This window comes from Sprattus sprattus (genome assembly GCF_963457725.1).
Source record: "Sprattus sprattus genome assembly, chromosome: 11".
Lineage (NCBI taxonomy): Eukaryota > Metazoa > Chordata > Actinopteri > Clupeiformes > Clupeidae > Sprattus > Sprattus sprattus.
This window is the reverse complement of record NC_137909.1, coordinates 9,891,426-9,905,351: the sequence shown is the minus strand read 5'-3', so window position 1 is coordinate 9,905,351 and position 13,926 is coordinate 9,891,426. Positions and strand designations below refer to the sequence as shown.

General features: G+C 43.9%; 1 protein-coding gene across 1 annotated transcript in view; it reads left to right on the top strand.

Annotated features, from left to right (window-relative positions):
* The window catches only part of LOC308372223 (3',5'-cyclic-AMP phosphodiesterase 4D-like), a gene marked incomplete at both ends in the record, with an annotated part of 53,171 nt that extends 48,511 nt beyond the window's left edge, over positions 1 to 4,660 (top strand). Inside the window, 2 exons of the mRNA XM_080847358.1 lie at positions 3,982 to 4,164; positions 4,277 to 4,660. Coding sequence (XP_080703484.1) covers positions 3,982 to 4,164; positions 4,277 to 4,660 — 567 coding nt within the window. The remainder of the gene's footprint in view (positions 1 to 3,981; positions 4,165 to 4,276) is intronic.
* Positions 4,661 to 13,926: the final 9,266 nt, after the last annotated feature.

Below are 13,926 nucleotides of genomic sequence, written 5' to 3'. Positions count from 1 at the left end.
ACAGCTTACATCTTGGTTTCCAAGTGGAACGCACACTCGAATTTGGTTCCACATTACGTTTATCAATCTTTGCACATGCGCTACGGCGTATTCTTCCTACAACTGCACCGAGCTGTAACATCCGTACTGTGGCGGTTTCGGGGCGAATTCTCGTACCGTTACACACCTGGTATTTACGTATAGCTACACATGCTGTAGAAACATGCCCAGTTGGGATACAACTACAACTATTGCCCATGTCACTCTATTAGTGATCAAGTGATTCTGTTCATCTGAATCTGTCCATGTCAGAGCATGTGAGCGGAGCGGAGCGCCGCGCAATTCCCGCTCCCCGCTCAGGAAGATGTCCGCTCATTCGCTCTGCCGCTCAACGTTGTGCCAGGGCGCTCCGCTCAAAACAGCTCCGCGCTCATCTTAAATTTCCTGCCGCTCCGGCGAAATCGCTCCACACTCCGCTCAAATTTTTAGGAGAAATTATTTTCTGACATTTTCCCTTCATGTAATTAATTTTCCCTTCATGCCAGGGCCCTGGGACATATGACGTTTGATTTAATGATGTTGTGTCAAGTCTCATTCAGTTACTCGAAATGATGCAGACAAACGGACGGTCATATCACCTAACCTGCTGATAATAATGGGCCTAAACCAGTATGGCTGTCAAGTTTTTGACCGAAAAGTGTCACGTTTATCTTGCTGTACCAATAAAAGTGTAAACAAATCTGAGTTATCGTCAGACCCATCGCTTTGCAGGAACGTTTTGTGTGCTAATCGCCTACAACTGCAGGATTACCCAAAGCTACAACTGACAAAGTTTACACTTAGATAAATACCCGTAAACTTATTCCAATATCGTAAAAAGGTACTAGAAGATGTGATCACAGTACAAGGACAGTTAACAAGTCATCTTTGAGTCATCAATTACGACCAGGTATGATAAACAGCTATCTAGCCCACTCCATACAGCACTGCCTGAAACGTAGCTACGTTATAAAGATAGACTAGCACAAATAGCTAAAATGATCAACTATCGTTGGTAACAGGCACTGATGAAAACTGCGATGTAGAGTGGTGTATTTATTACAAATGATTAGGGAAAGTGAGTAAAATGTAATAAATGAATCGCTGGTGTTTCAAAGAATTAGCTGGGACAGGTAACTTTTACTGGGTATAGGTAGATGTAAGATAACCACTGACTTCAGGAGAACTCCGCTCCCTCTGATGCAGACAGTAGCCCCTTATACATGCGTCAATGTAAAGCTGTTACATCGCGTCTGCACTGATAGAAACTCGCGAACGTGTTACAATTGCCTCATGTATAAGGGGTCTAGATGTAAACTGTTCGTTTTTCCGCCGATCGTCTGAGCCTTTCGAGAGAGGTGGTTTACCACTATCGTTCGGCTTAGAAAAGGGCGTGTCAAATCAGGCCGATGTGTCATGGGGGAGTCGGTGCGTGACTGGGGGGAGACGGTGACAGGAGGCTAGAAAGTTAGAGGCTAGAAAGTTCTTGCCTGTTGTTGAAAGGAGACTGATCCAATAGGCTAGTAGGCCTACAATTTTTTATCAGTAATAAAACGCAATTTGGTATACCATTTTAATATGGTAATATAGCCTACTGTTTTTTGCAAAATGAAAGAAAGCATATTTAGGAAACGCCACTGGAGCCTATTAATTCCGAAATTTCACCACATTGTAGGCTATATACTGTAACAACCCCAACACTTGCCTGCTTCCCTTGCAAATCAAAGTTTTCCGACTATTTTTCTTACCTTCTTTCTTAGCTGTTGATGTTACTGAACTAAAAGTTGAACTTGTTCTGAAAATCTCGCGCTGCCAATGCCCAATGTCACTTCTGAGTCAAATCACTCCATCGTCTCTTTGAAATTCCTTATTCCACGAGTGGTAGGCTACAATGACTGGCTGTTTTAAAATATAACTAATAGCCTAACGAAACAAAATAACCCAGGCAGTTTCATCTTCGAGACGTTAAGGCTTCTTCCAATGCTGACTCATAGCTTGCAGGTTTGCGGGAGACGCGACATTTGAGGGATCGTCACTTAATTTAAACCTTTTTTGCTTCCGTTAGTGTGTGTGTGTGTGTGTGTGTGTGTGTGTGATAGAGACAGAGAGGACTCAGTAAAACATCGGAAAACACCGTGTCTCGTAAGCCTTAAGCTATCTATCACCCCCACAATGAAATATGCCATTACAGTCGCGACAAACTTCTTGGCATTGTGGTGCGCCCAAAACGCAAGCTATAAACGTAGCCATCCTAATGTAACCAAAATATACCTCTGCCGATATGCCTAACCTTCGTTCTATTTAGAATTTGTCTTAGCACTATGCAGGAATAAAATAGCATCTACAGTGTCAGGATTCAGGCGAGAGCGCCTGGCTTTTATAACGCGCCCTGCTGCACTGAAGGAGCGCTCACTCACAGCACTTGTTGCTGGAACGCATATAATTTGTTTTGCAAGGTGCTGTAGTCGTGGGAACGACTGGCCTTGTTTCTCCCAAAAGGAAAGTAGATTTTCCTGCTGACCCCGCGTCTATATGGAAGTTTGTAGAGAGAATGCGAGGGAGTAAAATGCTCCGCACCGTTGCACCGTTGTCCCTCCCTGTATCTGCTCCAGCCGCACCATTTTACTTGCAATGTGAATCATTTAATTTAAATATGCTTATTGCCATTTGTTTCACCTTAATCATTTTCTACAAACATGATATGCTATGTATGGTGTAGTAGACTGAGACTCTATTCACTACTGCACAAAAACTAGACACGTTTGCAAAACTAGACGTTTGCAATGAAGTAGGTAAAACAACTTTCGCCAATATCTCCGTAAGGGAGATGGGTTGTGTGCTCAAATTTCCTGGGATCAAAGAAGACGTTAGTATTCATGTGCAAATTAAAAATCACGTCTCAGGATTGCTGCGCATGCAAGTTATTTCGGGTGTCTCAACTGTAACTAATACCACTGTCAAATAATTATGAGTTCAGTAAAAGACGGAGCAAACACAGTTTTCTACCGTTGTTGAAACACATCCACGCGTAGGCTCGTTTTCTTTCCATCTGGGAGTGGTTATTCAAAGAAAATATTAAGAACTATATGCTGATAGAAAGAAGGGAACTTTAAGCCACTACACTGCCTGTGCACGATGCAGATCCATGTTGATGTCCGTGGTCTTTGCGCATGCCCGAGGCAATGTAAACGCTTCACATTTTGCACATGTAAACACGTAACGACAAGAGCCGTTTCCCTTGAAAATGTTCACACCTACGCGCGAATACGATACGATAAACTGTTCTGATCACATTGGCACATGTATTAGGGCCTACTGATATAACTCGAAGTAGCCTACTTCCCAAACTCCATCTTGCTTCTCTCGCGGGCACACGAGCCAGTGTTGCAGGGGTGGGGGGGTGGGGTGGAAGGGTCTCACGTGACGCGTTTTATCCAATCAGGTTGCTTGGATGCTCCCATTGAAACCCATTCTATTCTACGTGAACCACCTACATGTAAGCCGCTAGAAGCAGTTAAAATCGGAGCGGAGTGAAATCCCCGCTCCGGCCTTTGAATTTAAAACCGCTCTGCGCTCCAACCCGCTCCAACCTATTTCTTCCGCTCCGCTCCACCACCCGCTCCACCACCCGCTCCGCTCACATCCTCTGGTCCATGTGAGTCTTTTGTTTAAATGAGCCTGTTCATATTCATCTGAATCTGTCCATGAGAGTCTTTTGTTTAAATGAGCCTGTTCATATTCATCTGAATTTGTCCGTGTTCATGTGAGTATTTTAATATTTAAGTGATTCTGTTCTTCTCAAGTCTGTTCTTGTTTTAATGAGCCAGTTCATATGAGTCTGTTCATATGAGTCTGTGCATATTCAGGTGACATCCAAATGAGCCTGTTGCCATTAGTCTTTGAGTGAGTCTATGTACGTGTGTTATTTTTCTGACATGTAAGTGTGTTTGTGCTCACGTTCAGGTCCTGCAGAACATGGTTCATTGTGCCGACCTGAGTAACCCCTCCAAGCCCCTGGAACTGTACCGCCAGTGGACCGACCGCATCATGCAGGAGTTCTTCAGCCAGGGAGACCGAGAGAGGGAGCACAGCATGGAGATAAGCGCAATGTGTGACAAGCTCATCGCTTCAGTCGAGAAGAGCCAGGTGCTCACATACACACACACTCATACACACATACACACACACACACACACACACACACACACACACACACACACACACGCACACACACATACTAACCTGCTCTTATGTGCAGGTGGGGTTTATAGACTACATTGTGCACCCGCTGTGGGAGACGTGGGCGGACCTGGTGCACCCCGACGCTCAGGAGCTGCTGGACACCCTGCAGGATAACCGGGACTGGTACCAGAACGCCATCCCCCAGAGCCCCTCGCCCCCACACACACGGCCCGGGGACCGGTTCCACTTCGAGCTCACATTGGAGGAGGATGGCGAGACAGACACTGAGAAGGAGAGCGGCAGTGTGGAGGAAGAGGAAGAGGAGGAGGAGGAAGAGCACAGAGAAGAGAACAAGAACAAGAACAGCCAGAGTCATACGCTTTGCACACAAGACCCCCAGTCCCCTCAGCACGCGGGGGAGCGGACAGGACAGGAGGAACTGGAGCCTAGTGACACATAGCCTTGCGTGTGTGTGTGTGTGTGTGTGTGTGTGTGTGTGTGTGTGTGTGTGCGCCTGTGTGTGAGTATGCGGGAGGGGGGTGTCTTTAGTGACAGATCAGCCCAACTGAGACCTGATGGGAACAGCACTACTAAATCTAAATACAAAAGCTCCAAAGCACACAGGGCTCTCCTGGGGACTGCACACTGATCCCTTTCTCATGGTTTGAACAAACAGGGTGGCAAATCTCCACTCTGAGGATAGTGGAGTGTCTCTGCTCACAGGAGGTTGGAGTGTCTCTGCTGTCAGGGTTAAGTAGTGGAGTGTCTCTCCTCTAAGGGGTGTGGAGTGGCAGGAGGGTGGTGTGTCTGTCCTCTCAAGAGGGTGGAGTGTCTCTTCTCTCAGGAGGATGGCGTGTCTCTCCTCTCAGGAATCTCTAGCCCCAGTTCTGCTTCTCGTTATTAACCTGCCTCTGTCCTTGGTCTGCACTTAACCTAGGGGTCTGCAGTATGTCAGTGTGAGTCTGTCCGTGTGTGTGTCCGTATGTGTGTGTGTCCGTGTGTGTGTGTGTGTTTGTGAGTGTATGAGAGATAGATACAGAAGGTCTGTGTGTAACATAGAAAGATAGTGTGTGTGTGTCTGTGTGTGTACTTGAATGCACACAGAAGTTCATACACCTTTCTATGTAAAGTCTTCCTATTGCTATTGTTGCCTCATGCATTATGTTATAGACAGGGATCACATACATTTGACAAATGGACATTCTACTTAATTTCATGGCTAGATAAGTGTGCTTGGCTTTGTGGATTGTGTGCCTGTTGTGTATGTCACTCCCCAAACACTACTCCTTAAAGAGTGTGATTGTGTGTGCATCGTGTGTATCACTCCCCAAACACTCCTGCTCCTTTACTGGGCACTTTTGAAAAAAGCTTTTATCTTTTTTTTTTTCAAGGATTTTTTCAGCACCGAGCAAACAGCCCAGAACTGCCCTCTTCACCTTTATTTCACCTCACTGTTATATTTGTAATGCTACCTGTCTTTCTACGGTAATATATTTATATATTGATTTCAGAATAGTAATTGTTTGTCAGTCTCTGAAGTGCCTGTGAAACAGGAGTCTTATCCTCCCCCTGCCTAGATGTACAACTCCCTCAACACAACACAACTTCCACTGAAGTACACACACAACATGTAAAAATGCTCTTGACTTATGCCTCCTTCCACACTCTACACATAAAAATACCCTCAACAGATAACACTTAACTCCTTCAACAAACTCCCTCAGCAGTTGACCAACAACACCTCTAACACCCAACTCCCTCAACACAATATCTTAAACACAACTCTCTCACACCTCTCCCCAACATCGTGACCATGCTTAACACCCAACAACTCACTACTCACCAATGTCCAACAACTATCACCAATATCCTGAACATCCTCAACATCCAACAACCAACGCAAATCAGTCATAACTCAGCAATTCTCCTTCATCACCCTACAACTCCTTCATCACCGAGCAACATCCTCATTCCCCAGCAACATACTCATCACCCTGGCAACTTCCTCATCACCCAGCAACTCCTTCATCTACCAGGAGCAGAGCTCTGTTTGTTGTGAGTTAGGCCCTCAAGTAAGCCTCCATATATGTTTATTACTTGCTTATTAAAGAGGGGTGCCAAAATAGAGCTGTAGACATGAAGAAATCCTATAAACACTGAAGGCTGTATTGCAAAATCTATGTTGTAATTTCAACAGTTTCTTGCTCTACCCATTATACATTGTTCGTTCATTTTCACCACTGCTGATGTTAGCACTTGCCTTGAGCTCTAACCCACGTTCGAACTGCATCCTCGCTTATGCTAATTGGGTGAGAGTTTGGGTTGGATTGTAACCAAACTCAGACTACCTCATCCAGGTGAGGTTAGGTACAGTTCACAGTATGGTTAAACATTTTCTAACAAGCAATAGTCGCATTGGGACTGAACTGCCAGTCTGGAAAGCCCTTGGATTGAGGAATAATTGTATTAGGTCAGGGATTGTAACCCTTGGGATCGATTAGGGAGCAATGTTATTTTAGTCAGGCGTTGAACCTTTGGGATTTTGTGGCAGGCTCATACTCTTCAATTGACAGGGCTTCACTCTCTGCAGGTTAAGGCATGGGTTCTGTTTTCTTTGCGATTTAACTTATTCAACAAATGTATTCCATCTCTGTTAGTTATTAAAAGTTTACTGATAGCATTCAGAAGTTTGTGTAGCTAGCATTAGCTAGCATAGTTTACCAAGCTACCCATAATGAATTTTATAATCAGGGCTTGCTTTGTCTTTCATATAACAATCCCTTACATTATCATGTTTACTACTAGCAAACTCTTCCTTAAGATGATCTACTAATTGATTTTTGGTATACTGTATTGCTGATGTTTTAAGGCTCCACTTTTTCTAACTGCACTGCTCTGATTTTTGAGTCAGTTTATATTTATAAACACACCTTCTGTCATGAACCTACCTTAATGGAGTTAATTTAAAAAGACTGAGCGTTATTCTGCATGATAGAGAGCGTGGTGTTTGTGCTTTGTGTAAATGCAGTATAAAATGAAAGGAAACATCAGGCTTCGATGCCAAAACGGTCATTCCTCTTCCCTAGCTGAGTCAGAAAAGCAGTGTCCTGAGGCTTTCCTGATGAGAATGTGTTGAACACCTCTGATCTTACGTCCCGTATGAACGACACACCTCCATCACACTGACAGAAGCAGGCATATGGGGGCAGTTTGCTCTTACTCGTCTGGCTTGACGCAAAGCTGACTTTGTTATTTATGGTTATTGTGTAAAGGTACAGTGCCCGATTCTAATCCAAATTTTTGTCAAATTCAGCTAATTGCTCCTTATAGTCCACTAGCTGTTCATTCTGTGCTCAAAAAAACTCTGGTGTTTGTACACTATAAATGGGAATCAAACAAAGTGGCTTGGACCAAGCCATAAACTATTCCAGCCAATCAACAACATTGCTTCAGAAGCACGGAAGGGAGGGGTTTATTTGATTGGCTGAGCTCATATATCAACAACCTTTCACCAGGATTGAGGACTGTAACCCTAGGTCTTGCTTGTTATAATTTTGTGCCAGTTCACTCCTCACCACATGACCTTATTCTTCTCTGTTTACTGCATATTATTTTCCCTGTGTATGCTGTCCTGTCCCATGTCATTTAAAAAATGACTGTTAACCCATCATCCCTAATAGCGATCCTGTGGTTAGTACATTTTAAGTTAGGAGGATGTTTCTTATTCACACTAGCCCAGTGCTAATTGTATGCTAACTTCCTTTCCGAAAAGAGTAAAAAAGGAAAAGTCACTTTCAACCTTGTGAAGGATGAAGCTTGGCAAACTTAAGCCAGACAGAATGCCACTGGTGTTTGGCCCCAGGGCTGTGCCTTACTTACATCAGGGTTCCCACGGTCATGGAAATCCTACAGAAGTCAAGGAATTGTAAAATCCCATTTTCCAGGCTTGGAAAAATCATAAAATTCAAAGAAATGTTTGAAAAAACTGTGCAATTTGATTTTGTCATAAGGAAGGGAACAGGTTGTTTTATTTTTTAATAATTTGGACCATCCTGAAGAGTAAAATATGCAATTTGTACTTGTGGGATTTTAAAGGCTGTGGAAATTTCTTTAAGGGTTCTTGAAAATTCATGGGAAAGTTTTGAAATGTCAGTGAAAAGGGGTGGGAACCCTGAACCCTGTTACATTTACTTGCATTTGTTGTTGCTAGCTGGGAGTTCATCTATCTCCATCTATGTAGCCTGAATGCTAAGGCAGAATAAGTGCTATCATTTTTTAACTTGAGGCTTTTAACCTGAAGCGTTTATGGCATGGTTGCATTCGTAATACTATGGCGCAATACCAATCCTGGGTTTTTAACTAGGAAATTGGGGTTGCAGTGTGGAGGGGACACTTGTCCTTTTCTAGCACAAGCTGTTTGGTTGCCACCTGCAGGCTGAAGTAAGTCACTGCACTCTCAGTTTAGTGTGACGTTACAGCTTCACCTATAGGCTAAAGAGTGTTACTGCACTCTGAGTTTATAACGATGCACAGGTTATCTCAATCATCTGGTGCTGAAGTGGATGCCTGTGCACTTACCTTCACATAGCTGCTGCCTGCTCCAGGATTCACCACTAGAAGGCCAGTAGAGGGCTTCTTTTCAGACACGCAAACTGTAGATTTTAGCAGCCCTGGACCAAAGCCATTTGTGGCTATTACAGGCCCGCCGTTTGTCTTGCTTGGGCCCGGGGACAAAATGATCTCCAAACCTCTCTCCCCAGCACACAGATTGTTGACTGGCCATAATGCACAACGCATGTTCCCTTTCAGCACGGTGAAACAGCTCTCCTCTCTCACACACTTTTTAATCAGACTTTTGCATGCCCCCCCCCCCCCCGGGCCTTGAGGTAGGGTCATCTGTACCCTTTGACCCCCCCTTGACGGCGGGCCTGGGCTATTATAATGATTATTGTTATGATTGTTGTTATTGTTATGCCAATATGGTATGTTTTAATTGCAACAAAGGACTTAACCCTCCTTCATTTATATTTCAATGTGCATTTTTTTTGTAGACGCCATTTGAAATTCTTTTGGTCCGTCTGTTTTGGACTGCATTGTAGATCTTTATCTGAACATGCAATTTAGAGAATAAAAAAATAAGAAACATTTTGTATGGCACAATTTAAATAAACGCATGGATTTCATTCTGCCTACGTGTACACATTTATTTTCTTATTAACAACAATAATGCATTTTCCTACATTGGGAGTTAGTGTAAATGGCTAAAAGAAACAGTGTTCAGGCTTAGAGTAGGCTAGGTTGCAAGGTTTGCAAGGTTTTACCATTGTAAAGGTTTTTATGATTGATGGTCATGTAGAGGGCATGTATTCCCCCTAGCTGCACAGGCTGTTCTCTAGGTTTGTGCTCTGGTTCAGAAACCCAGTGAAAATATTATAAATGTGTTTATAGCATAAACAGATCATAAAAACACATCAGCTTGCATGGAAGATCGCTTTTATTAGTACCAACCGTACTGCCCCACATGGAAATTCATGTATGTTCATAATTACATAAGATAACCGTGTGTTAAAACATAATTATGTCTCCTGTCACATACAGTTGCATAAAAAAGATATACAGTATGTGTTATATATGACCTATCTTGCATGTTGAAGAGCATTATGCCATTTCAGTATGAAATGTCTATGCAAGCTCTTTACCATAGATTTATCATGCAAGAATTCCCATAGGTTTGTAACAGACCTTTTCCTTATGGTGCTGTTGGTGTCTGCAAGGCAAGTCAGTTGATTGTTGAAACATAGTGTTTCTTTAATATTCATTGTTACCAAGAACTCATATGAGTCATGCACTGAACCCCTTCATTTTACAACTTAGGTGCAGTTTGCGATTCTAAACCCATACACTTTTTGTCCAATTCAGCGAATTGCTCCTCACGGTCCTCTAAGCAGCATGTTCAGTGTTTGCTTTAATGGGAAAGAAAGGCAGTGGCATAGACTAAACCTTTAATGATCAGAGCCAATCAACACGGTGCTTCAGAAGCACAGAAAGGAGAGGTGTAACTTGATAGGCTGTTGTGGACTGCAGCTTTAAACGTCCCAAAACATACAACAGGGTTTTTTTTGTTTTAGGAGAAAGTCCATTTGTGCATGTGTTAAATAGTGTAGCTTTTTATAACATAAAATCTTCTGAGGCGTGACACAATGATGTGTGACCTTTACTGAAGAGTGAAATGCACCCTGGGGGCACCCTGGGAGTAGCCGCTGTAATCCTACAAGATCCTTCTGCTCCTCTGTAGCCACCTGATGCACTACCATCTGCTACTTGTAAGCACATAGCCATACGAGACATACTTCAGCTGTGCAGGTAGTACTGTACATATGTGATGACCTTAAATGACAAAGTATTCTGACTAGCAACTGTACTTCATGACTCAAAAAGTCATACATCATAACTATGTAAGACTGATAATGTGATGGTGTTCGAGCTGCCTTCACACACATACAGTATGTACTCCTCTCTTCCTCCACTGCATTCTAAATTGCACTCTACTTCTCCCCATATCTTCCTCCACATCAGCTTAATTTCCTGTTACTACAGGCCAAAGTTACTGATGATCCAGACATCTATATTCAGTTCTTAGAGAAGAGACTCATACACTGACTCTGCAACTGCTAAAAGCTGAAGTCAGTAAAAGTAAAAACAATAGGTTTCCAGTGTATTTACGGACAAAATGTTTTGCTTCCAGGTGAAGGCTGACAGAACACTGTTTTCAAAATGTTTTTGAAACATAAAGAAATTACAAATCAGGAGTCTCTCCTGTAAAGCTCCCAAACCAGAAATATTTCTTTATATTAAGCTTGGGACGATGACAGTTTCATTACATACAGCCACCTTCAAATCCTAAAAGACCATTTGAAACAAGCAGCCATCTGTCACAACCTTAGCTGCACGCTCCTCTGTTTCTGTTCCTGCTCTTGCTCCATATGCTACTCCAGCCCGTTCATCCTCTCCTGTGTTTAGTATTTCCCTCACTACTTCGTTTTTCCTCGATGTTTGGCTTCCTCGATGTTTGGTTCACCTGTAGGCAATATGTTAATTAGGTTTAGTTCTCCCCTCTAGCCATTGTGTTAATTAGTTTAGTTCTCACCTGAATGTATTAATTAAGCTCCTATGTAAGCTTTGGACTTTTCCTTTGTCTTTGTGTGTAATTGTTTGTGAACAGTAACGCCCGACTCACATTGTTGCATTGGAAGGCGTTGATGCGTCAGGGTTAACGCATCCCCATTCACTTTGCATGGGGTGACATCATCCTTTGCCGAACTGAATTGTGGCTCCGTTTGGTTCGCGTGCGTTGCGTTTCATGCTTTGCTTGCGGCAAGAGTTGAAGAAGCTTGAACTTTTCGAGAGGCAATGCATGCGTCAGCCAATCATATTGCCTTTCATGCATAACTGACAGCACAGGCGCTAGCCAATCCTATCCCGTATATGCTCACGTCTACAGAGCGGCAAACTCAACAATAAAAAAAGATGGCTGCCAAACTCCGTAGATGGTCGTATTTGTACCTACAAGTTGGTTGTTTGACTTTTTTTTGGTTAGATTTTTTAAAAGTTACCGAGAAATAGACACTGTACAATGTAAAAACCCCTTTATTGTAACTGAAAAATACGTATCATAGTCTTTGCGAGGTCTCTGAGCACCCTGTCTAATGATAGCATGCTACTACTGAAAGGGGAAAGCTTGCTAGTGACTTGATTGGTTTGATGACCTGTCAATCTCACTATAAGGTCTCCGATATCAACAGAACCCCATGCGCCAGACTCCTCCTCTGCCTTCGGTTGGATCAACGCATTCCAACGCAACAATGTGAGTCGGGCGTTAGACATGCTGTGTTCTCCAGTCCTGTGAACTTTGCCTTGTTTGCCCATCGTGGCACTTTGATTTATTTAAGTAAAACATGCCTTGAGCGTTTGCATCCTATTTCTTGTTTCAAGTCTCCAATTTGTGACAGAGTTACACACCAAAGCATGGATGCAGCCGAGGCACAAGGATTTCGTGAAGCCATCACCGCTCAGGGTCAGTTACTAGGCCAACAACGTGACCAACTAAACCAGATGACTACTACCATCCAGGAGTTGTCTGCTCGCCCACCACCTCCACCTCAGCCTGCTCCTCAGCGAGATTGTTCCCTGGTGAAACCTGAGAGGTTTGATGGAAGCCCAAATGCCTGAGGTTTCCTACTTCAGTGCTCATTGTACATGGTTCAGAATCCAAGGAATTTCCAGTCTGATGAATCCAAGGTAGCTTTTATAATTTCTCTTCTAACTGGAAAAGCTTTGGAGTGGGCTACTGCACTATGGGAACAAGATGGAGAACACATCAAGGATTTTGCCTCATTCGAAGCACTTTTCAAGGCCGTGTTTGAACATCCAGCTGAGGGATTGGAAATCGGGGAGCAGCTACTGAAGCCAAATCAGGGAGATCGCTCAGTAGCTGATTATTCTTTGTCTTTCAGGATCCTTGAAGCCAGAAGTGGTTGGAATGAGCAATCCCTCCTTACCGTCTACCGACGTGGTCTAAGACCTGAGATTCAATCTGAGCAAGCCTGTCTAAATGATTCCTTAACTCTGGACCAGCTAGGGGCATTAGCCATACGTCTGGACAACCTCATAAGAACAAGAGGACTTCCAAGGCCTCGTTCATACATCAATTGTGAGTCACCTCAGGTTCCGCAAACCTACGAGCCGATGGAAATAGGCCACACACGCCTGACCCCAGAGGAGAGGGAGCGCCAGAGGCGCAGCGGCCTGTTTGTACTGTGGGGAGTCCGGTCACCTAATAGCAACCTGTAGCCGCCGTCCTCAACACCAAGAGTCACAAGGGTCCGCCAGGGTAAGCAGAGATTCCATTAATACAATGCCTGAACTATTCAATATAGAAGTAACTTTAAGATGGGGAACTGGTCACTACCCTGGTCTAGCCATGATTGATTCTGGTGCTGCTGGTAATTTCATTGCGGAGGATTTTGTACGTTCTTTGAAGATTCCAAGAACTCAATGTACCCCTCCTTTACGGGTGAATGCAATTGATGGTCGACCACTGGGCTCAGGAAGAGTGACTGAGAAGACGCAGGTTTTACAACTCACCATTGATCACATTCACGAGGAAACCCTGAGTTTTTTTGTTATTAACTCACCTGTCCATCCCATAGTACTAGGTTTGCCATAGCTTCGCCAGCATGATCCTCATATCTCCTGGTCTAACAGCAGGGTGCTTGCCTGGTCCCCAGCTTGTCAGGATCGGTGTCTGCAAATGCAGTGTGCTTCTACATCTATTGAAAGTCCAGAGGTAGGTGGCGTCAATATCCCACCTGAATATCAACATTTACTGAAGCTTTCAGTAAGGCGAGGGCCACACAGCTGCCACCTCATCGGCCATGGGACTGCTCAATTGACCTCCTGCCAGGGGAACCGCTACCATGTGCCCGGATCTATCCCCTATCCAGCAAGGAGACCACCTCCATGCAGGAGTATGTGGATGAAGCTCTGAGACAGGGTTTCATTCGTCCATCCACATCCCCGGTGTCAACAGGATTTTTCTTTGTTGAAAAAAAAGATGGTGGTTTGCGTCCTTGTATAGATTACAGGGCTCTTAACAACATAACGATTAAGTACCGTTACCCACTGCCATTAGTCCCTTCAGCACTTGAACAACTTCGTGGGGCCCGA